The 27,590-nt window shown below is 24.2% G+C and overlaps 5 protein-coding genes across 5 annotated transcripts; 4 read left to right on the plus strand and 1 right to left on the minus strand. All coding sequences in view use genetic code 6, as the record gives it.

Moving 5' to 3' along the window:
• Positions 1 to 38: 38 nt before the first annotated feature.
• On the plus strand, positions 39 to 4,296 carry TTHERM_00077150 (hypothetical protein; the record flags this gene model as incomplete). The annotated part of the gene is made up of 7 exons (XM_001015656.2): positions 39 to 382; positions 537 to 2,892; positions 3,143 to 3,349; positions 3,465 to 3,641; positions 3,694 to 3,804; positions 3,863 to 4,150; positions 4,237 to 4,296. The coding sequence occupies exons 1-7, from the start codon at positions 138 to 140 to the stop codon at positions 4,294 to 4,296; spliced, it is 3,444 nt and encodes a 1,147-aa protein (XP_001015656.2). The 5' UTR covers positions 39 to 137.
• Positions 4,297 to 5,651: 1,355 nt separating this feature from the next.
• Positions 5,652 to 12,623, plus strand: TTHERM_00077160 (endo-1,4-beta-xylanase xylA, putative; the record flags this gene model as incomplete). The annotated part of the gene is made up of 2 exons (XM_001015657.2): positions 5,652 to 6,088; positions 6,293 to 12,623. The coding sequence occupies 2 exons, from the start codon at positions 5,652 to 5,654 to the stop codon at positions 12,621 to 12,623; spliced, it is 6,768 nt and encodes a 2,255-aa protein (XP_001015657.2).
• A 1,738-nt stretch (positions 12,624 to 14,361) lies between these two features.
• On the plus strand, positions 14,362 to 17,298 carry TTHERM_00077170 (Ulp1 protease family, carboxy-terminal domain protein; the record flags this gene model as incomplete). The annotated part of the gene is made up of 8 exons (XM_001015658.3): positions 14,362 to 14,372; positions 14,428 to 14,966; positions 15,068 to 15,431; positions 15,664 to 15,832; positions 16,057 to 16,364; positions 16,416 to 16,509; positions 16,808 to 16,909; positions 16,969 to 17,298. The coding sequence occupies 8 exons, from the start codon at positions 14,362 to 14,364 to the stop codon at positions 17,296 to 17,298; spliced, it is 1,917 nt and encodes a 638-aa protein (XP_001015658.3).
• A 2,206-nt stretch (positions 17,299 to 19,504) lies between these two features.
• Positions 19,505 to 23,551, plus strand: TTHERM_00077200 (Serine/Threonine kinase domain protein; the record flags this gene model as incomplete). The annotated part of the gene is made up of 5 exons (XM_001015661.2): positions 19,505 to 20,242; positions 21,427 to 21,525; positions 21,612 to 21,832; positions 22,202 to 22,736; positions 23,096 to 23,551. 5 exons carry the CDS (start codon positions 19,505 to 19,507, stop codon positions 23,549 to 23,551), a joined length of 2,049 nt encoding a protein of 682 aa, XP_001015661.2.
• A 1,586-nt stretch (positions 23,552 to 25,137) lies between these two features.
• On the minus strand, positions 25,138 to 26,663 carry TTHERM_00077210 (alpha/beta hydrolase family protein; the record flags this gene model as incomplete). Its single annotated transcript, XM_001015662.3, has 8 exons — positions 25,138 to 25,239; positions 25,322 to 25,561; positions 25,628 to 25,799; positions 25,899 to 25,977; positions 26,034 to 26,101; positions 26,172 to 26,228; positions 26,356 to 26,419; positions 26,540 to 26,663. The coding sequence occupies 8 exons, from the start codon at positions 26,661 to 26,663 to the stop codon at positions 25,138 to 25,140; spliced, it is 906 nt and encodes a 301-aa protein (XP_001015662.2).
• Positions 26,664 to 27,590: the final 927 nt, after the last annotated feature.

A 27,590-nucleotide genomic window follows, 5' to 3' on the forward strand; every position in this document is an offset into this window, starting at 1 on the left:
TTGCCTTCCTATAGCATAAAGTTTAAATTTCAACTTAAAAAAATAATTACTAATAATTTCATTTATTAATTTATAGATACAAAATAATTAGTGTGCCTCCGCTTTAAATAAATCATCCTAACTAACCATTTTTATTTATGATAAAGCTCAACAGGAAGGCTAGCCAAGGCCATGTTAAAACAATTTCTGCTAACAGTAAGGAAGATTATTTAAAGGAGCGCAATATCTTTTTTAAGGGAAATTGTCCTCAAATCTAAATTGACATATCTAACTCAAACAAGTTTTTATCTTAGCAATTCACAGTGCACTCAACAGCTTCGGCTTCAGTTTCTGGAAATACAACCACGATTGAGTAATCCAGTAATTCCTCACCTACGTCAAAGTACATTTATTCTTAATTATTACTTTCAAGCAGTCTTTACAGGCTTTTGATATCTATAAACAAATCCATAAAATTAATAATTAATCAGTTTACAATTTTAAACAAAATTTAAAATTTGTAATTTATTTAACTTATAAATGATTTTAACTTAAAGAAATGGGAAAAATTCTCACAAAACTCACAGATCAATTGAGATTACTTTAGTGGATGTGCCTTAGAGTTTGAAAGATAAGCAGTAGAGTAGCGGTTTGAACCAAATTTCAAACAGGCAAAGCGCTTCGATTTCTACTACTAGCCAGTAAAACAATACATAAACACCTAACTCCTTCTTAGAAATAAAGTCAATGCTTTCAAACACTTCTAAGATAAATTCGAATATAAATATGCCAAATTAAAATAAAGAGAATTGCATGCCATCTCCTAATTCTTGCGACAAAAATCAGCAATTTAATTCAATAATAGGAAACAATGCTCTAAACACATTAAGCTCTATTCAAGGAAGTTAATTAAATAATAACAATACAAGTATAAGTGCTAATTCTAATAGCAATTACTAAATAAATAACAATAACACGTCTGCAACAAATAATCAAAGTGGGAATAGTGTATTTAGTTTCAATGGAAATAGCAGTGCAGTGGGAACATTCTAAAATAATACTTCAAACAACAGCAATAATACTTCTAATTTTATTAATTTGGCAAGCACAACAACAAACAGCAGCAATCAGCACTTGAATATGCTGAAAGTAAATTGTTCTACTTCGCCTTCAAGTAGAGTTATAAGTACAAGCTTGCTGTAGGCTCCTTAGTCATATAATTCAAATAATACTTAAAAAGCATAAAAATAATCAAGTAATCAATTATCTAATTTTCAATACAAACAAAATTGCTCAGTAACTCAACAGTAAAAAACCTAGATTCTTTGCTATGATGATGAAAATCAACCTGATTGGTAGAATAGAATGCATGGATTTCAATAATAATAACAGCAGTAGCAACAATAACAGTTAAAAAATAGTATTTAGAATATAAATTCAACAAATAACTTTCAACAAAATTAACTCGGAGGAGCTTCAGGTGAAATCAAGTAAATTAAAAAAAAATAACTTGAGTCGTTTAAACCTACATCTAAAGAAAGAGCTATCACATCTCCAATAGGAAACTCAAAATTATTTCAAAATGTTAATAATTTAGGTATACAAAGCTTTAATTTACTACCATCAAATTCTGCATCGAATAACACCTCATTGATAGTAAACGTTGCATAACAAAGTAGCTAAATTAATAATAACATTAATACAAATTCAAATGTACTATTTACAGATTCAAAATCATAACAAAAGAGCAATAATCAATTATAGTCTCAAACTTAATCTCCTTTAGTTAATTAATAGCAGAAATAATCTCTCTTAAATTAAATTTAGCAATAAAATTAATAACAAAATAATTATCAATAAAATACAGTTTAAACTTAACCAAGTGAATCAAAATAAGGTCAAACTTAATTGAATTAGTTCATTCAAGGACATAAAAACATCTCATAATTAATATAATAGCAAATAGAAAATGATCTTAAAACAACTTAATAGTAAAAATAAAATCAATAATAATCTGTGTAAAAGAAAAAGGAATCTTCTTACATATATTCGCCTAACAAGGAAAAAACTCTGAAGACTGACAAATCATAAAAATCAATAACATTAGTTGTTGGAAAAGTAGACTCTAAAATAAGAGCAAGTGAAATTGAAGAATAAAAAGTCAACAAAAAAGGACAAGAGAATGCTGCAAGCACTCAATAAGAGGAATTATTTAGAATAAAGCAAGAAAATGAAAAGTTAATAAAAGAACTATAAATCTACAAAGTAGACCGTGAATTATATGATAAATAGAAAGAATACATGTCAAAAGAAAGAGAATTCTTTTAAAATGAAAAGGATCTCCTAAATAAGCAGATTGAGGAATTGTAAAACTAGCTAAAATCTAAAGAAAATAATGACTTTTCTTCTCAAAAAACAAAAGAGGCAGAATCTTAATTTTTGAAAGAAAGAATTTTCCAATACGAAAAGCGCAACAAAGACCTAGAAAATGAGTACAACATGAATTCTAAAATTTACAAAGAAACAATAACAAAGAATCAAGAAGTTTTTTAAAAATATGAGGAGCTCAAGAACGAATTAGACCAGCTTAATCAAAACTATAAAATTCAATCTACTTAACTCACCTCTAATTAAATAGAACTAGAAAGGTTAAGGTTAAAATCCATAACTATGGAGTAAGAAGAAGAAGACCTCAAGCAAAATTTAAAGAATATGAATGACAAGCTTCTTTAATCTCAACAAGAAGTTATAGAACTTAGAAAAAAAAATAAAGATCTATAAATTGAAATAGATTTATAAATACCTCAGACAACTACAATCTAAAAACTAGAATCTGAAGTAGAGTTATGGAAAATTAAGCACCAAACTCTTGAAAGAGTATTAAACGAAGAGCGTATGCGTTCTTCCTTTTCAGTAAGCTTTTTCTATTTCTAATAAAAATTACTAAAACTGTTTTGTTTCATTCCATCTAACAATATTATTTCTAATTAAAAAATGGCAAATAAGGGAAATATTTTTTTACCATTTTTGTTTAGATGATAAGTGGTATTTTAGTTTGAAAAATATTTAATAAAAAATAAGAATAAAAGAAGTCATAATTAATTAAACAAATTCTAAAATAAAATTTAATTAATTTTTAAGTACAAAATTTATTAATAAATAGTATCAAAATTCTGAACAGACAAGGTAAAGTGTAGCTGGTTTAGAAATTGGATATCTAAGGTAAAATTTGAGTGAAAAAGAGAAAACCATTATGGAACTCAGAATTGAAAATGAAAAAATAGTTTAATAAGTAAAAAACCTAGAAATAGAAATTTAATAGAAACAAAATATAATTGATTCTTAGGCTCAATAATTTTAGTAAAACATGGTAATAATCTTTTGATTTACTTCAAATATTTATAATTGTTTATTTATTTATTTATTTAGTTAATTATTTCATTTATTTATTTACTAATTTTAATTATTTGTATTTTTTAACTTAGGAGCACTAACAACACTTTGAATTTGAGCATTAGAAAAAGAAAATTTTGTAATTGTAAGAAGAGGCTGATTAGTAATTTAACTAATATATTTAGACAAGAAAGGAACTAGAAATGAAAAACAAAGAACTTGAATAACTTAAAAACCACTTGGCTCAGCAAAAGGAGTCTAGTGATCAAGTAAAAATTTTTCTTTATTTTTTTTAAATATTTTATAAATTTATTTGAATAGAATGAGTTGTAGTCTTATAAAAAATTGCTTGAAGACTGTAGAAATGAACTAGGTGATGTTTATTAATTAATGAATTCGAGAAAAAGAGATGCTGATTTAGCTCAGAAATAAGTATTGATTAACTTTGAATTAGTTTATTTATTTAATAATTTTTATCTAATTTTAACAGTTGGCTGAGTAAAAAGAGATAATGGATGAGCTTAAAAATAAAAGTAGAGCATAGGAAACTGAATTGCTTTGCTTAAGGGAAACATATGATAATGTTGTTAGGGAGCTTGAAAAAACAATAAAATAATATGAATAATATAAGAAAGTTTACGAAATGTAAAGTGTGGAATTGCACCATAAAAATAGAGAAATTCTTGAACTCCTGTAAGAAGTGGAAGTACTTAAAATAAAATATGAAGATCTACTTTAATAGTAGTAACCAGCTTCTGAAAACACAAAGCATTCAAGAGTAACTAACTAACTACTTCTTACATAATTTACTTTAAAAAACAAACTTTATATTCTTTTTATATGATTAATTTTTTATAAATTAAGGTAATTACAAAAATGACATTTTCTAGAGCTGAAGAAGAATTTAATGCAGATTTATTCTGAAATGGAAAGATAGATAGATAAATAAATAATAATTAGGAAAATAGATAAATAAAATGAAAGATAAAAATAATTATAAAATTAAGAACTTTAAATTACTAAATTTAATTTATATAAAATTACTATAATATATTCAATATTTACTAATATATTTCTTTGTAATAATTTCAAAGTCAGTATTTGTTAACTAGCTAACTAGCTAGAGATCAAGCTCCTAATAATTTTAAATTTAAATAAAATGCTTGCTTTTTTATAGTTGATTTTTATTAAAATGAAAAAAAATAAAATAAGAATTACTGAAAAAATAAATAAATGTATAAAGATTGAAATGAATTTACGATTAATATAAAGATTCATAAATATAATAAAAACAAATTTTTTATAGAAACTAAATATCTTTAATTAATTTGTTGTTTTAATTATTTAATTAAAATTTTTTATTAATTCTGTTCAACTATCTATCTCAACTGATTTAATAAACTAGACTATGTTTGGCCTATTAAGCTAATTTGCTTTATTTATGGATATTTGAGAAGAAATAAAAAATATAACTTGTTTGTTTGACATTCATTTAACAATGTTATAGACAAAAACTCCTAAAATACTAAGTAAATAAATAAGTGCTAACTATTTTTAGTCTATCTATTATTTTGATAATTATTATAAATGTATTAAAATAGAAAAAATTCCTGATAATGATTACTATTTTTATAATTATAAAGTTTTGTTTTTTGTGTTGAAATGAATAAATTGATCATTTTAAAGTAGAAATAAATGGCAAATAATGAAATTTAAAATAAAGTAAGCAAGTAAAATAATCATATATGTATATGAAATAGATATGAAAAATATAAAACATCTAAAATAATATTTTTGTCAATGTTTCTACTCTACTTTTATCTGTCAATAAATAACCTTAGTTTAATATCATAATACTAAATGGATATAATATATCAGATATTAGATAGCGATGATTTGAGTAATTATTATTATCATGATTTCAATCAATTACTACAATAAAATAGACGAGTTTGTTTGCCTATCTTATTTTGTCAAAGAAAGTTGGAAACAATTTATTTTGAGGTTTTTATGATTTTGAAGATTTAAACTAAAAATTAAAATATTGGTAAATTTGAAAAGTTAATTTATTATTAAATAATTTAAAATCTTCTATATAAACAAACAAGAAATCTATCTCGTACTAAAAGATCAAATTGTTATTGATTTATTGATTGATAGATTGTTTTTTTTATAGGTATCAGTTTTGGAAAAAGAGTTTGGAACAAGCAAACAGAAATTTCAAATAAAGATAAAGCGTTTCATAAACTTCTTAGGAATTAATTGAGATAGGGAAAGAAATGAGACCTTCAAGAACTCGTGAGGAGAGAGCGTAGAATAATTTATATTTAAATGAGTAAGATCTTGTTAAGGAACATCAAAAGTAAGCTGAGGAAAAGAGAAGGATGAAGTAGATGCAAGAACTGCAAGATAAGGAAGAAACACTAAACCATTATAAAAATAATATAGTAGGGAATGGCACCATTGACCCTGAAACATCGGAAATGTTAAAATAGCTTAAATAAGAAGAAGATTTTCTTAATAGATTAAAGGCATAATTAGAAAATTAGGATCCAGATCTATTTATAAAATTGAAAGATGAGCAAATTCAAAAACAAAGAAGAGAAAAAGTTGAATAATATCAAAAAATTTAGTCAGAAAACAATGACCCTAATGAATTTATGTTTGTAAGAGATCCTACATCTGGCCAATAGCTAAGTAAAGGAGAAATAGAAAGGTAAATTTTAAATTTAGATTTGCAATGAATTATTCATAAATAGATGGTTTTAAACTTACATTTTATTGGTGGTGGTTTGAGGCAGGAATTTTAGGTTCAAATTGGATAAGAATTTCATAGGATTTAATTGAAATGTTATAATATAATTAATAGAATTGAATTATTTTATCAAATTGATATTTATTAACTTAAAAATAAACTTAGGTAGAAGAGACTTCAACTTAGGGAGTAGGAGAGATAAAGGAGACTTCTGGGACAAGAAAATAGTGCTTATGATTAATAAAAAAGAGATTAACCACTCTCTCTTCCTTTCTAATTGGAATAGCAGATTAATGGAGCTACTGAAGAGGAAAGAAGATAAAAAAAACTGAATGATTTATTTGATGAACCTACTTAACCAAATATAAACAACTATGCTAACAACAACAATAATAATAACTTTTATGCTAACAATAATAATGTAAGCAGTAACGATGAAGATATCTTTAGATAAACTCAGTCTAATTTCCATCACTTAAATTAAAATGCTGCTTTACAAAATTAGAATTATGATGAATATGAAAATAAAAATAACGAAGTCTATCCCGCATAAAATAGTTAAAATTAAAGAAAGAATTTAATAGAATAATATGAAGAAACTGATATTTTTGGCAATAAGAAAATAAAAAAAGTAATTTAACCTGACTAATAAGTAAATAGACCTATTGAGAATGCATACTAAGGTGCAGATTTGGAAGGAGGTTATTAAAGTCCATAGCAAAATAACATTTATTCTTAAAACACCTAAAAGCTCTAGCAGAATTTTTCTAACAATCGTAGAAGAAGTTTTCATGAAAACTAGTAGGACGATGGTAAACTCCCTTCAATTCAAAGCAATAATAGAAAATCAATCGATCCTGCTAGCAAATAGAATCAGCAGAACTATGGAGGAAATAATAATATATTTGGTATTGGAGGTAACCAGATCGATTCTAAAAAAGAAAAAATGTTGAAGTATCGCTAAGAGTTAGATTAGTAAAAAGAAGTCAAAAATTAAATTGGGTTCTCAATCAAACCTTACAGTGCTCAGTAAGAAAAGAGAAATATTTCTAATTATTAGGGAAGTCCATCAAGTAAATTACCTCCACCTATTCCCAATAATAAAGATGGTTTTTTTGATAAATTTGGCTAGGATCCTCAATTTAAAAAGAATCTTTAAAATTGGGAATAGCAATAAAATAGAAACCTTTACAATGCGCCTGATTAATTTAAACCTTACTCTGCTTAGGCTTCTAGAGATACTAAGAATTTATAGAGCCGTCAATAAAATGATAACTTTTTTGATAAGTTTGGGTAAGATCAGCCTAGTAATAGGAATCAACTTCGCAGGCCACAAAGCTACTAAAATCTGGATGAATAGTAAAACATGAATAAAATGTCCAAACAAGAATATGCAGATTATATCATGAAAGATATTTCAGGAAAAAACAATACACAAAATAACAGAGGGATATCTAATTTGTACGATAACAATAATAACAATTCTTTTAGATAAGGTAACTTAAATAGATCATTAAATAACTTAGAAGATTAAAGAGCTTAAGATAACTACAATAACAGGTATGATAACTATAATGATGTTAGCCCATAATACAACAACGGTAACAACAATTAATAACAGCAGTAAGTTTAAAATAATAAAGCTGTTGGAGGAGGCTTTTTCTTGACAGATGAAGAGGAGTAGAAAAATAGATAGAGAGAGAAAAAAAGAGAACTTTAAAAAGAGTTGGAGGAGTAAATCAGACTCAAAAAGTAATAAAAGGAAGAAGAAAAAAGAAAACAAATTGAATATGACTAAAAGTTTGGATAGGGTTTTGAAAAGCAAAACAATGAAGTTTAAAGAGGAGCTAATTAATAATAATAATAATAATAATAATAGTAACATTAATAGTAACTTAGCTATTAGCCATCAGGAAAAAGCTTAGATTATGAATAATATAATAATAATAATAACTATGATTAGCAAGGCTTCGACTCTAATAATGGGAATTAGAAGGAATAAAATAGATATGATTAACCTTATCAATAAGCTTAATAGTAATAATAGCAGTAAGGAGCTAATTTTGCAAGGAATAAAGTGCTCTCGAATGAAAATATGGACAGAGAGGGTCAGTTAAAAGCTATGGAGGCTAAGAAAAGATATGCTGAAGAATTGAATCTCTAAAAATAAGAAGCTGAATTCAAAAAGTAGCAAGAAAAGAAAAGGAAATAGGAAGAAGACCTTTTAGAAGAGATGAAAATGCAAAAGTAGATCGAAGAAGAAAAAAGAAAGCACCAAGAAGAGGAGTTAAAAAAGAATAGATAGAAATAAGAAGTGGATGATTTCAATAAAAATAAAAAAGTAGAAATAGATGATAAAGCGAAAAATGAAAGAGTCAAAGCTGGGTATCCAGAGTAGACTCCAAACGAATAAATTGCAGGTAATAATCGCAAGCCTAATTATCATCATACTAAAAATACTAATAATCTCCCTGATGACTTTGATAATAGATTTACAGAATAAAATAAACACCTCACTAATGAGAGCACAAAAAGATTAGATATATTTGATAAGAACTTAAGCATATAGCAAAACAATGATATGGCTGCAGCTTAGAACTAGTTTAATTAGGCCAACGATTACAAAAATTTCAATAATTAGTTTAATTAAAATAATTTTTCTTAAAATGATATGAAATCACAACAATTTTAATAGAATTAATATGCTCCCATGCAAAACAATTAATTTTAGTAAAACAATCAATTCTAGTAAAATAACTAGTTCTAGCAAAATAGCTTCAATAACAATTTACAGTTTTCTTAGAATATGAACATGATGAATCCTATGATGCAGTTTTAAAATTAATATGATTATAATAACATGTATAATCCATATTAAATGATGATGTAGCAGCAGTAGCAATAATAATTCTAAAATATGATGCAAATGATGTAGATGGATCACTAGTATTTCAACTAGATGCCTATGGCTCCTCCTAATTTGTAATTCTATCTTTATAATAGAAATGAATTTGAGATTTAAAAGTAAATTATGGAAGAAAAGCTGCGTATCCACTAATTTGCACTGTAAGAATAAAATTTAATTGATGAATACAGATAGCGCCTAGTTAGGGCTAAAGAAGACAAGGACGAGTTCGAGAGGAAGATAAGTCGCATGAAATAAGAGCTTGAGAGCAAATTTGGTGAACATTTCAACATGTAACTGTTTTCACAAGTAATTTTAGATGATTCTTAGAGAAATAAGTAGGTTTCATTTGACTCTTTATAGTAGTCAGTTGCTAACTTTAGAAAGAATACAGAATATATTGACTAGTAAATATAAAAAAAGCAATCAGGTTCTAATTTCTATTTAAACAATTCTTAAAAACCTCCTCTTCCTTTTGACTCTGCTTCACATTAGTTTCCTAATTCTCATTTGAATTAACGAAAGAACACAAATACAGTTGGAATTAATGATTCTAACAATTCCTTGTACAATCAAATAAAGAAGTTAGAAGAACCCAACAATTTATTAATTCCTCCTGCATAGCCTTATTAAAGAATGAGTTAATTAGCTGGGAACCATTCTAATTTTGAAGGAACTCTGAAATGTGATACTAAATTGGAGGAAATAGTCGGATTTGATTTTGATCAGAGTTTCGTACGAGATAAATTGGAATTTGAATAATAGAATCAAGCAAGAAAAGAAATTCAAGATCAATAAAATAACAATAAAGTATTATCTGAGAGTGTCTAAGCTATGCAATAAGGATAAAATAAATAGTTTGAGAATAGCAATATGCTCAAAGTACCTGATTAATTTAAAAATAGCATTAACGATCCATAGATATAATAGTCTTTTATGCAAAAGACTTATTAGTCAGTCAACGCAAGTCTTGCTAATACTAATTTGAACAATAATGCTAATTTAATTAACGGTTAGCAGAGCTAATTCAGCTATCAAAAATCTAATTTTAATCAAAATAGCCAAAATTTAAATGAGAAGGGATCAGTGATAGAAGAGCTCCAAAACGAAGAAATGGATGATAGTTCTAAAAACCACGACAAGTCAGAGTCAAATAATAATTTCTAAATGCAAATATCGTAAAATAAGAATGCTTTGAAAAATGATTAAAACAAATTAAAGTTCCACAAATTAGAGAGATAAAATTTGATGAAAAATGCTAGTGATTTCTACAACGATGAAGAAGAATAAAATTTTTAGTTGAAAAGTAATTAAAAAAACCACGAAGAAGAAGATCAAGATTAATTTTACTCATCAGGATATGCATAGAGTGAAAGCAAAAGAATTGGAAATTCTCAAATTAATAATAACGAGTCACAATAACCATATTAGAGTTAGCTAATTAATTTAGAACTTAAAAAAACTGCTGATTACTACAAAGTGTTCTAAGAGCATTTTGCCTAAGAAGATGGCAAAGAGTCACGTTTTTCTAAATATAATCACACCAATCATGATGAGGATGAAGATGAAAATGAAGATGATGACGGATTTCAAAAATAAAAAAGAAAGAAGAGTGATAAAGAAGATTTCGATGAAATCGGAGAAGATGAAGATGGTTTTGAGCATGATGGGTATCAAGTTAATAAATATTACAATAAGGAACAGATAGTAGAAGAAGATATAGAGGGTACAGGCACAGGCAAAAACATTAATTTTGATGATAAGTTTCATTTTGATAGTGAACAAAAGAATAAATTTAAACTAGCAATTGCTGAAATAAACAGAAATAGCAACGAATTAGGAAATTTAGACAATACAAATAGGCAATCAAAAGAAAACACTATTAATCAAGGAGTTGCTATTAGTTAGAGCAAAGGAAACAACATCAACTCTAAAAAAGATGTGCAATTTAATTAAAACACTAAGCATAATTAAAGGGAAGTTTCTTATCAACAAATATAGCAGCATTTGGATGAATCAGTGAATGTTCCCAAAAAAGAAAAGAAGGAAGATGATGGGCTAGGATAAACTTAAATCAGTGAGATTCACTCCACTCTTAAAGAGACTGATATGGACAAGAAGATTCCTGCAAATGTAATGAAGTTGTTGAGACATCACACAGACATACTGAATAACTCTCAAACATTAAATGAAAACAATTAAATTAAAAACACAGCATAGAAGTAATAACATGATAATTAATAGTTACATGAGAAAAAAGAGTCCAGAACTCCTGCAGTGCCTAAAAATTCAAATATTTTGATTCAGCAAAACCTTGAAGTCAAGAAATCAGCTTAAGAAATAAACTGGGAAATGCAATAGTAACAGCTAATAGATTAAAAATCTTACAAGTTTTAAAGCTAGCATTGGAATTAAGATTTAGAAAATAAAAAGGCATCAGAAAATCAACAGCAATATGATGATGAAATTCCAGAAGTTATCGAATTTAATCACTAATAAGAAATAGAAATGAAAGATCCAGAGTTCAATATTCCAGAAAATTCCCTAGTTCTGCCAGAAGATGAAATTGATAGAGAAAAAATTGGATAATTCATTGAATCAAGCAGTGGCTAGAAAAATTAAACTAAATTATCTGACCCAGAAGATCAATAAACGATGCAAAGTGAAGAATTTGATAACAATGAAGATTTCTAGCGTCACATGTAATTGAACATGCTGAAAAACCTTAATAATTAGATGAAAGAACAGCATATCTAAAATATAAAAAACATGAAAATGAGACCATACAGTGCTAATATGCCACTTGTGCTCAACTCTGCAAGCAGATAAAATTTAAATCCTCATTCCAACAACAATAACAACGTTAATATTAATGTGAATAATTCAAATATAACAGCATATAGCACTAACAATAATTATAATTATAACTCCAATAACAACAATAATAACAATACATATAACTCTAATTACAACAGCATACAAGAAAAAAAGTCAAGTTAAGGGTTTAAAAAGCCTAAGACAATTGATGTGTTTGGCAAAATAACATCACCAAAGAATTAAATTCCTGCCTTAGAGTAGAGTTCCTCTAAAAATAAAATTACTAATACATATTTAGAAGAGTAACAACATCCTAATTAACCAGCAATATTTTAATACAAAAGTAACAACGTAAGCTACGAGCAAAGCTAATTCATAAATAACCTAAATAATAATAATAATCCACCTCACAAGCTAGTATCAATGACTAGAATGGATGATTAAACAGGAATTTACAATAATCTCATAAATCCTTCTTCAATTTTGTATGAAGAGCAATCGTACTAACTTGGAGGATAAAATAGCAGTTAGCCCTCATTTATTCGTCACGATATACAAAGCTAATACAATAGTAATAGCCATTTCAAAGACAATAATATTAATAACCATAATAAACCTGCCTCTTCAACTCAAAGCCTTCCTAAAAAATCCGAAATGATATTAAATAATCTAAACAACTTAATATCTAAACTAGAAAACTCCTAAGAACCTTAAATAGAAGAAAAACAAGAAAATAAAAATAATGCCTTTAGATCTAGTTTTAATAAAAAATGAGATATATATATTATATTATAATATCAACATTAAATCAACAAATCAATATTTTATATATTATGTGAACATCAACTAATTTAATTAACTAACTAACTAAGATTATTTGTGTATTATTTATATTTATTGAGTGATTTTCATGAATTTTAATTCATTTCTCAATCATTTCATTTCATTTTTATTAACCTTTAAGTTTATATTATTAAATCAAGTATTAGCTTTCTCCTTAACAAACTTTTCAAAAACTCTATCTATTTTTTCAAAAAGCTTGTTAACCAAAAATTAATTTTAATTTAGAATAATTAAAATATTGTTGAACATATTAATTGAAAATGTATAGAATAAATATTAATAGTTTTAGTAACATTGTTAGCTTTAAATAATTTTATTTTAAGCATTGAAAAATGTGGTTAAATAATGAAATGATTTAGAGAGAAAAGAATACATTAAACTACTTAATTAAATTATTTATTTATTTTTTATCGTTCAATTTTTTTTAAATATGAAAGAATTTCTATATTAAAAATATAGTTAAATAAAACAAATAAATATAATTAGCATTATTTTATTATCAAAAAATTGATTAGAATTACTATCATATTTTAATTTCTTTCAAGAATAAAGTTATTTCTAAATAGCTATTTAGTTTTTAATTTTTAATATTATCTGCAAAAAATACTCTACATCTTTTTTTTTCATTAAACTTTATTAGAAATTTAATAATCTTAATTGTAAAAAAATTTATTAGAAAACACACATTTGGATTCAAAATAAGTTAATGAAGAAAAAATTTAAATCATTGGGTTTATTTTATTGTATTCAGAAATTTTGCTTATTTTTAAAAATAATTTCAATGAAATTTTTAGGAATATAAAGAAAATTTTTGAAACTTTGATTTAAAAAAAGACATACAACAAAATAAAATATCTTATTATTTTTAAAATAATGAAAGTTTTTTAATTTAAAATAGTTTTGATTTTAATAAATTAATTTTTTTGAAAATTGTTTTTGTTTATTTGTTGTTAAAAATTATTTTCCTTATTTTATTTACATATGCTAAAAAAAATAAATTATTTATAAATTCAGATTAGATTTCAGTGAAGGTTAATAATTTTTGAAAATTAAGGTTTTTAGGCGCCCTAACATATATCTAATTTTAGAAAGCAATCAAAATAAAAATCATTCATTCTATTTAAGAGATGAGTTGGAAGAAATTCTAAATAAAGCTGCAAGCTCTTAGTAAAATAAAATAAATGCTTTTCGTGTTATTTATAATATGATTTTCAAATTGCATTTACTATATAGGTTAAAAAGAAATTGATTGATTGATTGATCAGAGGTAAAATTTTTGAAATAGCATTATATTGAAAGAAAGGAAGAACACTGAGATAATGTGGGAAATAATATAATAATTAATTTATATATTTATTTGATATTTGATTAGCTTGAATAAGTCTATTTTACAATTAATTTTTAAAAACAAGTAAGTGAATTTAAAATAATTATTTTTTGAAAAATATTTTAAATAATTAAAGAGTATTTATTTTTTAAGTGTTTGAAATAGCTAGAGAGGTGAAGTAATAAATAATTTTGCAGTAGAGACTAAAGTATTCATTATTTGAATCATCATCTTTATATAAATAAATAAATTAATAATTATTTAGGCTTTTTATTTGTTTCTTTGTTTGTTTATTAGCTTGTTTATTTGTTTGAGACCCTTCTTTCAATCAGAAATATCATCATGCATAAAGTGTAATACATTTTGATTTACTATTAAAAGTGCAAGAAAAACATATATAGATATCAGTAAATAAAATAGTACTTAGCAGGTTATCAAAAAGAGGAGTTTATCTTAGCTAATACAAATAGTTGAAGAAGAAATTTAGTTTCCAGATAACAACGTCACTGTAATGTCATCAATTCAAAAGCAGATTAAAAAGACTGAAAACTCATTTGTTCCTAGCTCAGGAAAAGACATTGGCTAGCTGCGTAAGCTAGTTTTAAATCACGAATATTATACAAGCATAGATGGCAATATCATTACTGAGAAATATATAAAATTAAAAAGGACTAGGAGAGCCATAAAAAAATAAAAATATCAGCAGCAATTTATGTTCTTGTAAACATAAGCTAATCCTTTCTCATAAACATAAACTGCCTATTTGCAACCTTAATACTTTAATTAACTTTAAATACAAAATATGTATTCTCCAGCTTTAGCGTAGAATTTATAGGGCACCAATTATGATTAACAATTATCTGCTTTTTAGTAAAATTAAATCATGCATCTATAAACTTTACCCTCCTTAGAATAAGCAAACAGCTAAATAATGAAGCAATAGTTGGGTAAATATTCAATTTATTATTTTTCTTTTCAAAATGCTTTAAGAAGCCTTAAATTTATCATTAAAACTCATTCAAATAAAATATTTTTTCAAAAATAAAAGGACAACAATTGCTTGTGCCACAATAAAGTCTTTAAATTCAATAATAACAATCTATGATTTAAATATAAAACCACTCCCAAAATGGAGAGTACTAAGGAATGGTTAACAATTACATGAAAATGGATAGAGTTTAACTAAGCGTTAAGAAAGATGTGTCTAAATTGGATGAAGAAAGTGAAAGCAACTTCTCTGACGATTACGAAGAAAGCAGCGAAAGTGATTAAATGGTTTATGAAAAATTTTCTTATACTTACAGTTATATGTAGAACGACAGAAAAAAAGACATAACAATAGAACACCACGATTTAAAAAAATTGGTGCCTAACCAATACCTCAATGACACAATAGTTAACTTTTTCTTGAAGTAAAAAAAGACTTTACTTAATAAAAAAAGAAAACAATATTTAATAAATAACATTTTTAACAATCTTGCATTTGTTTTAAAATAATAAAATATCTTTAATGAATCTTCTTATTTTTTGTCAATTTTGCTTTAGTACTAATAATAAAATTTGTTATGATTAATAAATTTTATGGAATAACTTACTTTGCTATTTTATAATAGCATTTTCAATTATTTATTTTAAATAAAATAGATTTTTTGAGGTTGAAATCCTAAGCTAGGAAATGAAAGAAAAGGTACTCATATTCAATACATACTTTATGTCTAAATTGGCGCCAAATGACCAAATAGAACAACTATCTTCAAGTAGCTTTGAAGTCATAAATGGCTTGTTTGAAAAAAATTACTAAGCTGTACGCAGAGTAAAAACTAAATAAATAAATACATTAAATTAAAATTATTTTTTACTTTTGTTTAAAATAAAAACGTTAAAAATATTGAAAAATGAATTCACATTTTAAAAGTATTTGCTTTTGAATAATTATTAATTTATTTGAACCAAATTAGCGCTTATTTTTGAATACAAAGTTTTTAATTTTTGCTTAATAATTATACGTTAAATAACGATCAATCTTTTAATTAAAAGTGGATTAAAGAAGATATCTTTGAAAAATAATTCCTAGTATTTCCTCTCAATTTACCTGAGCACTGGTCAGTCATCATAGTCTGCAACCACAAAAACTTATTCGACCAAGACGAAAAAAGCGAAGCTAGACAATAAAATAGCTCAGAAAATCCTACTACCATAGATGAAGACGATGAATAAGACTAAGACAAAGAAATAAAGGACGAAAACTCATCAAATAAACCAAAAAAAGAATATAACAAGCCATGTTTAGTTTACTTTGACAGCTTTGGACTACTTGATCCAAAGTACTCAAACATGATCAGATTGTAAAATTATTTTTTCTTCATATAAATTTATTTTTAACATCTCTTCCTAAGATATCTCAACAAGGAGTATGAAACGAAGAAAAAGAGTACCATATAAAAGAACATAGTTTATAACGAGAGAACATTACCTTCGCATTAACCTCTAGTAAATCTTTACAAAACAATCTAATTCATTTTATCATCTAAAAAGTTGTAAAAACAGTTTTTTCATAAAATCAAAAAATTCAAAATAAATTAAAAATTTTATTTTTTTAGTTTTTAATAGCTTTTTAAAAATGTTTTATTTCAATTAAGAATTTTAAGCTAATTTTTGATTGATTTTAGGCAATTTTTTTAATTGCTTTTGAAAAAAATAATTTAGAATTAACAAATAAGGTTTTTATTAAAATTTTTAATGAATATTGAATTGATTAATTAAAAGTTAATTAAATAATAAAAATTAGATTCCTAGATAAACAAACTACGTAGACTGTGGACTATACTTGTTAGAATATGTAGAGAATTTTTTGAACGACCCTTAATAGATCCTTAGTTTATTCAATAATGTATTAAAATTCACAAACTTAATTGTATTTTTAATTAAATATATAAATAATAAAATTAGACGGAATTTGATGAGTGGATCCATTTAAGATGGTTCCCTAGATGTAACATACATAAAAAAAGGAAGTTCATTAAAGAACTTTTGATAGATTTATCTAAGCTAAGTAAAGAAGAGGCAGCAAAGAATTATTAACAAAAGAGAGCTAATTTATTAGAGCTTAAAAAAGATAATGCTAGCTAATATGATGAAATAGATATGGAAGAATTTGAAGACCATATTGATGAGATAGCTGAGTATGAAGAAGACTATCCTAATACTTAGGAAGAAAAACATAGACAACTCTTAGATTTCTATATGAATCCCAATTTTAACAAATACGATGTGGTTTGAAATTGATTAGTAAAAATATTATTTATTCTATAAGTTAAAAAAAATTGCAAAATGTTAATTAAGTATTTAAAAACCTAATTTTAATGCTAGTAATCTAACTATCTGATTAAGATGGAACACTTCTAATTAAGCTAATTATTTTATTAATATTTAGATGCTATCTATATTAAACTTTTAAATGTACTTAGTTATTTTATTCGTACCTACCCATTTCTGTGTTACAGTTTTATTTATAAATATAATTCATTCATTCATTTTAGTAGAACTACTTTTTCTCGTAATATTTTGTCAATCAGTCTAGCTATTAATTTTAAATGTTAAATTCTCTAAAAATCCTATCCTATAGTCATAAAATTAAGTATTAATCATTCAATCCTTCAAAATGATTGCCATCTATATTTTATTTGGATTCTATGTTAATTTAAATGCAGAAAACTTGATTATTTAACACAAAAATGCCACTCTTTTATTTAATAAATTGCCTTATTTGTAAAATAAAAGATAGATTACTGAGAAATTTATTCAGTTAAAATTTTATTTTAATGTGAAAGCATGTTCATAAATTTTAATTAAAATGACTCTATCTAATTCAATATATTTGATCCATTAATATTAAATTAAATTTAGATAAATAAATAAATAACTTTTTCATATAATAATTAGTATAAGAAAAATGTAGATTTTTATCTATCCGAAGGGTATTTTTTATTAAAAATAAAACTCATCAATTTCTTATTGAAAAAGAAAAATAGTATTCTAGTTATTTTTTAGCTTTTATAAATTCAAATTATATTTAAGAATTATAAGTTACATTATTAGTTAATACTTTTTTTTTATTTAATTTACAAAAATTCTCAATCAACTCCATTTAATTTTTTAGATTGATTTTAAGCTGTTAACAAATAAAAAGAATTTAAGTATCTGTAATAAATTTAAACTATTAAAAAACAGGCATTTTATGAAATGTTTTTTTATTTCTGATATTTTAGAAGCTTTTATTAATATTATTTTTTAGTACCGAATTTCAGTTTAGGATAGGTTTTTTGTATTATAAAATGAAATTCAATTAAAAGAATAAAAAAATATTATTTAAAAAATATATTTGCCATTTTTAAGAAAAATAAAGGAGGATAAATATAGAAAATTTATTTAATAATATTAATCTTTTTAATAAATATATTTTAAGATCAAAAATTCATTTACTGGATATTTTTATTTTGCGAGCTTGCATTTAGAATTATTAGATTACAGCTTTTATTTTTGTATGAAGTTTGACTTTATTTTTTTTTTTGTATTATGTGAATGAAAGTATGCTTGCTTATGAAAAAGTTTCGAAATCTGCAATAAGATTTATTATTGATAAGAGCTATGGCAGGCGAGAGTAAATTATTTGTGATAGTTATAATTAATTAATTAAATTTCTAATTTACTGTTTATTTAATAAAGCGATCTTAACTATAAATTTAAGGCCCAAATTTCTTGTTCTATTTTTCTTATAGTTTTTATTTGATAAAAATACTGTGATAGCATTACCGCATTTATAAATATATGGCAAATTGTTTATTTTCAGGTTGAATTGATTTGGTTTATCTTGACTTATTTTATTTATTTATTTGTTTGTTTTTTGTTTCTTTCTTCTTCCTTTTTTGTTTGATATTATTTTTTGATTGACTTGTTTGTATTTGTTTGTTTGTTTTTTTGTTTGTTTGTTTGTTTGTTTGTTTGTTTGTTTGTTTGTTTGTTATGTTAGAAATAAATGAATGAGTGATGAATTTAACTTTGAGTGAATTATTAATAATTTAATAGTCTTTTAACTTTTTGGTTTTGTGGTTTTACAAACAAAAATAAGAAGAATAAAGAAATAGTAATATACATACTTTGCATAATCTATATAAACATATAGCTATAAACTGATAAATTAAGAAAAACTAGTTTTTAATTCATATAAAATATAGGATTAAGATCGATTAGATTTATTAAGGACTTAGCAATAATTCTTTAAAGAACTTAACTCTAATTTAGTAGGTGTGCGTGTAGTTTGTTAGCACTCAATAATATTCCAAATAATATCAGAATCCTTATCGATACTATCAAAAGAGAGAGCGAGAGAATTGTATATTTGTGAAAGAGAAAAATCGGAGGGAATCTGCTTAATTCAAATTCACATTAATTAATTAATTAACTTTATTGAATTAAAAAAATTTTTATGGCTGAAGACGAAAAGAGAAAATAATAAAGGAGTATAGTATAGTCATAATAGCATCACTCATAACAGTAAACAATGGCGTCTTCACAATAGCAACAACCAAGTCAGGGAATCAATACCTCCCAAAATTAGAATCAATAATAAAATTCGCAGTCTCAGGTTTCAAATAGAGTTGAGAATCCACAAGCATCTGATATAGGAAAGTGGTGGCCAGTTTTTGGCAGAAAAAATAGTGGATCTTCAAGCACATTTTGGTTAAAAAATCCCAAAAAGCTCACATTAGATGAGCTTGATATGGAGTAGGAAGAAAATGTTTTTAGAAGTAAGTTAAATCAGGACGATACAGGTACAGGGGACGAAGTTATTTAAAGTATAAACGATGGTCCTTTGAGTGTGACATTAAATCGTATCAGTAAAAAAACAAAGGTATCTAAAGAATACCTTTATTCCCTCAAGGGAAAATTTTTGGTTTACTACAAGAACAAAAATGACACTCATTTCAAAGGTTTCATTAAATTAGGTTAGGAAATTGTCATTGAAAAGAAGAATTTACAAGGTAAAAACGGTGATATTTATTACATTGAATTCCTCAAAGACGGCAACGTCCGTAAATTATACTCAAAAGAGTAAGATGTTGTCAATAGGCTTTTCTAAGCGATACGTGGCAAGTGTATTATTTAAAATTTCCGTGATAATTATAAAAAGCTAGAGCCATTGGGTTCCGGTTCTTTTGCAAGCGTAAAATTCATTTTCTTCATTTCTTTCAAAGCATATTTGTTGTTAATCCTATATTTTGCTATCTATCTATCTATCCTCAAAGCCAATCTTCCAAGTTCATAATTTCAAATGTGGCTATCAAAAATGAGCCTGAATAAATAATATAGTTAATAGCGATTATAGTTTAAGCTTAACAGTGAACTTTTATGGTAATAAAAATAATTTGCGTTTCTACTAAGTCTTCTATAAAAATACACTTTGAATACTACTTTCTATAGTTAAGTCCATTACATGCAAATAGGAGATTGATAATTAAAGACTATGTAAAAAAGTAATAACACTTATTCAAAATCTAATATAAAAACTCAATTTTCTATTGATTTCTATATTGAGATAAATTATGTAGATAATAGTACAGCTTAAGAGAAATATTTGAATAGTATTTTTAAATTATTTACTAGGACTTTTAAAAAACATATAAGGTCAAATAAATAAAATAACTAAAAATAGCTGGTATTAATCAGAAAGGTTCTATCTAAACAAAAACAAAAACAAAAAGAATGAATAAATAAATTATGTGAAAAGATTCATGTAATTTATTATGAATAGAGGAGAGAAAACATAATAATAGGACTGCTATAAGTTTGTATTAATATTTAGCTAGATAGATAAACATGATATTATATTAAGAAAGAAGTATTCAAATTATAAAAATCCAAGCTTGAAAGCAATGATTCGACATTCATGAGGAGGAAAATAAATTTACATAGTTAAATTTCTTAAATTACTAAAGTGAAACAAACAAACAAGCAAAGAAAGAATTTTTAATTAAAATTAAAAAACTTTTTTATCATAGAAAAAAATAAGAAAAAACACAGAATTTCACTTGTCTGTCTATATTATTTAGTTGTATAGAACAAATCATAAAAATTATTAAGAAGAACTTACACAATTAAATATAAGAAAATGAAATACGATTAATAAATGTTAAAATATTTATTTCCTCTCTTAATTTTTTGCTTTTCTTTATTAAAAGTGTTTGAGTTGTTACAAATGCAAGCAAAAATATGATATAGGAGAGAGAGAACTAACTTGGTTTTGAAGATTTGAGTGAAGGATAAATAGCAACTCTTTTAAAAAAATATGCGCTTATATTTCAAATATTTTTAGCTTATATAAAAAATATTTAATATTACTAAAAAAAGGTATTTAAGGTGCAGAGAATTTAAGATGGAAAAATATTTGCAGCTAAAGTTATTAAAAGAGCGAAGCTTGAAGAAAATAAATACAAAGATAAATTTGTGGTAAAAAATAATATATTTATAATAATTTCATTTATTACCCAGCACAATATTGATTAATTCTGATTTTTTTTTTTTTTGCTCAAAAGGCAATGTTGCTCAATGAGTACAGGGTTCTATCAGAGTCAAAACACAAAAATATTATTTAAATGGAAGAAATATATCAAGACCACGATCAGCTTGTTTACATCATGGAGTTTTTAGTGGGAGGTGAAGTTTATTCCAGGCTTCGTTAAGTAAAGAGATTCTCAGAAGAAGTAGCAGCTGAAATCTTAAAAAATCTGACTGAAGGTCTACTTCATATTCATAAGTAAATTTTAAATATATAATGATATCTATCAAATAAAATTAAACACCAATATTAATTAGCATTAATCAATCATATTGTTTTTTTAATTTTTATTGGCTAGTATTAAAATCAAAATGGATTAAAATTCATATAATCTATTAAATAAAGTTATACTCAAAAACAAATTACATTCTGATTAATCTATCTATGAATTTTAAGCAAATTTATACAAAAACAAAAAAGTAAGGTTTTAAAAATAAAGAATGCAACTTTTGTAATTAAATCAAAATTGAGAAATTAATAACAACAAAATATGATAAAATGAGATGCTTTAAAAAGAAAAAGAAAAAAGTTTAAAAATAATTAAATATTATTAAAACATTTTTTTAGTAAAAAAATAGTGCACAGAGATTTGAAATTAGAAAATATTTTATTTGTGAATAAAACTGATAACGATTGTAAACTTATAGATTTTGGATTTGCTGAAAAAATTAATTACGAAAAACTTGAAAGTAGGGCAGGTACGCCAGGATTTTTACCTCCTGAGCTGTTTAAATTAGGCCCATATACTGAAAAGGGAGACATATTTAGTTTAGGAGTTATACTATATTGTCTTGTTAGTGGTTGCTCTCCTTTTAAGGGTAAGACTTATAAAGATGTGCTTGAAAACAATAGGAGATGTGCTATTTCGTATGACTAACCAGTCTGGAATAAAATTTCAGATGAATGCAAGCACCTGATCCGCAGAATGGTTGAAGTTGATCCTAAAAAGAGATATGCTTGCAATGATATTTTAAAATCCAAATGGATGAATAAATATTTCCCTAATTCTCCATAACATAGTTAAAAATCTTTAACAACAAATAAAACTGGTAAAACAAATAGAAAAAAACACATGAGAGAATCAAGTCTGTCTAAAAACTCAGTAATAAAATTATTTCTTTACAAATAAAATAATTCAAGATTTTTTCAATAAAAAATGAATTTTGGAATGATTAACTTCTCTTTTTTTTTAATCGAAAGATTTTTGGAAAAACAACAAAAAAACTATAAAAAAAAATGCAATTATTTTAATTTAGAATTACATGAAATAGTTAATTAATTTATAATTCATAAATTAATCAATAACAAAAAAAATATATTTAATTATCTAATTAAAAACATCAATAAATTTTAATGAATAAGTCATCTAATTTGATAAAGAGATAGTTGCTTTTTTTATAAAGAGTTTTTTTGTGTTTCTTTTAAATTTTTTAAATAATTTATTATGATTAAACCAAATAGCTGCTTGATGACGATCTAAAAAAATCTATTGGAAGCAAAGCTTCAGGAGAAAGTGTAGAGTTCAATACAAGTACAATAATAAATATGCACAGCGATAATCCAAAGTCGTTTTATAGAAAAAGTATGCGTTCTCTCAAATCAATAAAATCTTTAAAAAGCCATTTCTCACATAAAACTGTCAAGTCTCATAGCTCTTATTCCTCAACTGATAGTCTGGATGCTCCTTCATCGAATTAAGATTTAAATAAAGCCCTCTGCGATAATTACAAAGGTAAAAACTTTGATAATAATGTTGCAAAATTTAAAGAAGATATAAATAACTTTTGTGATATCGACGAAGACGAGTCAAGCAATTTAAATTAAAAAATTTCAAATCTTTTTACGCCCAGTAAGAAATTCATCCATCCACTTACTCTAGCTGCCTCTAAGAAATCAAACTTTTAAAGCATTTAGTGATAATTAATTATCTTCAATTTGATAAGACTTAATTAGCAGCGGGTTAACAAACAAACATAACAAATGCAATCTATAAAAATATCTAAACTATCTTTTAACCAAAAAGAATGAGGATTTTAGCTATAAATCAATCAAAGTATCAACCAAATAATAAATAAATAATCTCCTTGTATATTAGTTCAAATAATAAACAAAGTAAATTTAAAAAAGAATAAATAAGTAAATAAATAAATAAATTATTGAGAGAGAGTAAAATTCTATTGCAATTAAACTTATAAAAATTAAATTATTATAGTAGAGATATACTTAAAAACAATTAACTAACTAACTAAATATTACCTATAAAGCTATGTAACTAACAAAAAAACAATAAAATATAAATAAAATAATAAATAAATCGATAAACTTGACAAGTTGAAGTCAATACTGAAAAAAAAATAGAAGTAATTAGTTATTTTAAATTTCGAATTAAAAATCAACACAAATATAAACAATCAAAGATAGATAAATTTTCTTAATTTTCTTATTTCTTACAATGTACTCATAAATCAAATAATAAATAAATAAGCAAATAATTATTATTTAACATAATAAATAAATAAATGAAAATAATCTTGGAAAACTTTGGCCCTGAAATTATGAAATTAGTTAGATAAATAGCTTACTAACCGTACTTTGTTTACTCGTATATTAAAAAATTAAATGGTTGTCTTAATTAACTAAGTTCATCTTTATAAATCTTATATGCCAAATTTGCCAAAAATGAATCCAAATAAAACGTAACATTTATTCATTTAATAACTCACTCACTCACTGGCTGACTAATAAACTAACTGACTGACTCATTCAATTATTAACAAAAGTGCACTTATTTATTTACTTACTTACTTTATCATCTCAAACTTCTTTTTCTCTGAGAATAAATAATAATACATAATTATAAAAATTACTCACTTAATTAGTTTTAGAAAGTAAAATAATAATTATTACGAATTTATCTTTAAGTATCCCTCTATCTTTATGCTTTAATTTCAAACTTTACTTAGTATAAAAATCCTCTTCTACATTTGTTTTACCTAACTAATTATATTCAATCAAGCAATTATCAAAAAATCCATCATTATATTTATATTACTTTATATAACTAAAATAAGTCAAAGTTTTTTTTATCAAAATTTAAATCAAAAATCAAATTAAAATAAACACATTTTAAGATTAAATTATTTATTGTCTTTAAATGAATATTTTAAATATGTAAAAGAATATCTAAATTAATTTTTAAAGTAGAATTTTTTAAATTCTATATTTTGAATTAAATTTAATCAATAAAAGATTTTCCAATTAAAATGCAGATATTGACTTTAAACTATCGTTCTGTGAATAAAATTTCATTTAATATATATTAAAAAGTAGATTCGTTAAATGCAATTACAAAAAATGAAATTTTGAAAATAAAAAAATCACTAAAATTAATTAATTAATCTTAATTTAACAATAGTTTTGTTTGATTTATGGAAATAAATTAATTTAATAAATATCAAATAAAAATAATATTTTTGCTTGCTTGTTTATTTAATTATTATTAATCACTATTGAAGACATTCTTTAATGAAATTTTAAACTGCATCAAAATAAGAAGTCTAATCTCTAGTCCAACTGTTATTATGATCACCGTCAGGGATTATGTGCTATTTTTATAAATTGATTCGTTTTAAAAAATTAATTCGATTCTAAAAGCTTTCAAAGTTATTTTATAGATTAAATTCTTACTAATTTCTTAAAAGAGACTCTGGTAGCAGCTTGGTAAAGTCTCTACATTTGAACTGGAGGAACCAATTCATCTAATTCAGACTTGATAAATAACATAGGTTATTTGATTTTTGGAATTCTATCTATACTGGGCCAGTAATTTCTTAATACCAAATTTTTCAAAAATTTGACCTTACTGAAAATAACATCAACCATGTCAGAAATAGATGTAAAAGTGTTTTCAACTATAACTCCAGCTAGCTAAATAATAAATAAATAAATTATTTATTTAAGTTAAAAAGAATATATGCTTATTATATATTTTACAGGGAATTTCAAAGTAGAAGCACTGTAAATGGAAACAGCACCTCCCAAAGATCTACCATGTAAAAAGATTTTGTTAGTGTCAATATCAGTTCTACTAAAGACATGAGTTAGTATAGCTTCTGCATCGATCATTAAACCATCTTCGCTGGGTTCACCTTCACTGTTGCTATATCTATATTATTTTTAAATTTTGTTAAATAGTTCATGTTATATTTTCATAAACAATATATTTAAATTAAAACACTCTTAACAAATAAAAAGGAATAATTACCCTCTATATGCAACCAAAACGACATTAACATTAGCTTGATTGTTGTATTCTTTCATATAGAAAATTCTAGTACCAATATCTATTATATAGTTTACCTTTTAAAAAACAAATTAAAATAATTTAATGATTAAATACTTCCTGCATTTTCGTGGAAGTAGACGACGGTGGCAACATTTTTAGAATTAGGTCTTTTTGCAATCCATCTATTAAAGTAAATAATTCATATAAAATGATTAAAATCCTATTATTAAAACTTTAATTTGATATATATACCCATGCAAATTAATGTTATCTTTAGTTTTGATGTTGATGTCTTCATAATCAAGTCCACTTTTATTCAAAAAAAATAAAATTTATTTATTTATTTTTAAATAAATGTTTATTTTGTTAATGGAGTTAATTAAAATAATTAAAAATTAAACATAAAAATAAGAATAAAAAGGAATAAATTGATTACATTTATTATGGATTTTACATTCCCAACTAGTTTTGATCTTAAGATTTAGGAAGACCTTGAATAACTTTGTTTATTTTTATTTTTAATGAGTTTTACTTAAATTTTCAAAAATGGTAGTTTGCAATTTAATTAGCCATGAAATGAAATCTAAATTAAACTGTATTTGTTTATTAATGCAAATTACCAGGAATATATAATAGCTTATTTTGGAATTTATAAAGAAGGAATGCTATGACTACTATGAAAGCTGCAAAAAAAAGCCCAAACTTGAATGTAAAATAAGTGATTCCACTAATATCTGAAGCCATCCTAATTTTAATTTTCTTTCTTTTAAAACTTTTTACTTTGAATTAAAATTTGTTTTTAAGATATTTTTGATTTCAATTAATCAAAAAAACACTGCTCGCTTCTAATTAAAATAGTTAATTAATTATTAAAGTCATAAATAGTCTCCTTTTTTTATTCTTTTTTGATTTATATATCAATGACTGATGTCTTCTGATATTATGGAGATACAAATAAAATAGTAATACAATAAATACTATTTCAAGTAATAAATCAAAAGCAAAATTTGATCTAAAAAATATATTTATTTAACTATTTATTAAATAATTGATTAATTTTAAACTAAAAAAAGTAGAGAATAATCTTTATTAAATTTTAGAATTTAAAGACAAAGATTTAATTAAAAGATTTTTTTACTTTCTCTCTTTCTGTCTTTTCTGATTTGTGAATATTATTTTATTCGTTTTACATTATTAGCAAATCCTTTTATTCATATTTTTTTTAACCTCTATCCTACTTTTAGTATTTATATTTTATCTTACATTGATTGTCTTACCCATTTTTTATTATATAATTAAAATATTTGAGTTTACTTTTAAAATTATTTATTTATTTGTTGTTCTTTTCAAAAAAATATTAATCATTTGTAAAAAATTAATTTAATTGATTGTGTTTATATCTATTTTATTGATTTATATGTTTATTGTATTAAATAGAAATTTTTAATATCAAAGCATAGTCATTTTACTTATTTTTGTTTAAAATTACTTTAAATTTAATTATCATTCTTATTTTATATTGATGATTTAGTGTGTTAAATAGTGAATTTGTGAGATAAATAGGTATGTAAATATGTATGAAGATTAATTAGTAGGATATTTTGCAAGAAAAGAATAAGTTAAGCAACTAAATATGAAGATTTATTTATAAATTTTTACACATTTTTAATA

This window comes from Tetrahymena thermophila, assembly GCF_000189635.1.
Source record: "Tetrahymena thermophila SB210 genomic scaffold scf_8254650, whole genome shotgun sequence".
Classification (NCBI taxonomy): Eukaryota; Ciliophora; class Oligohymenophorea; order Hymenostomatida; family Tetrahymenidae; genus Tetrahymena; species Tetrahymena thermophila.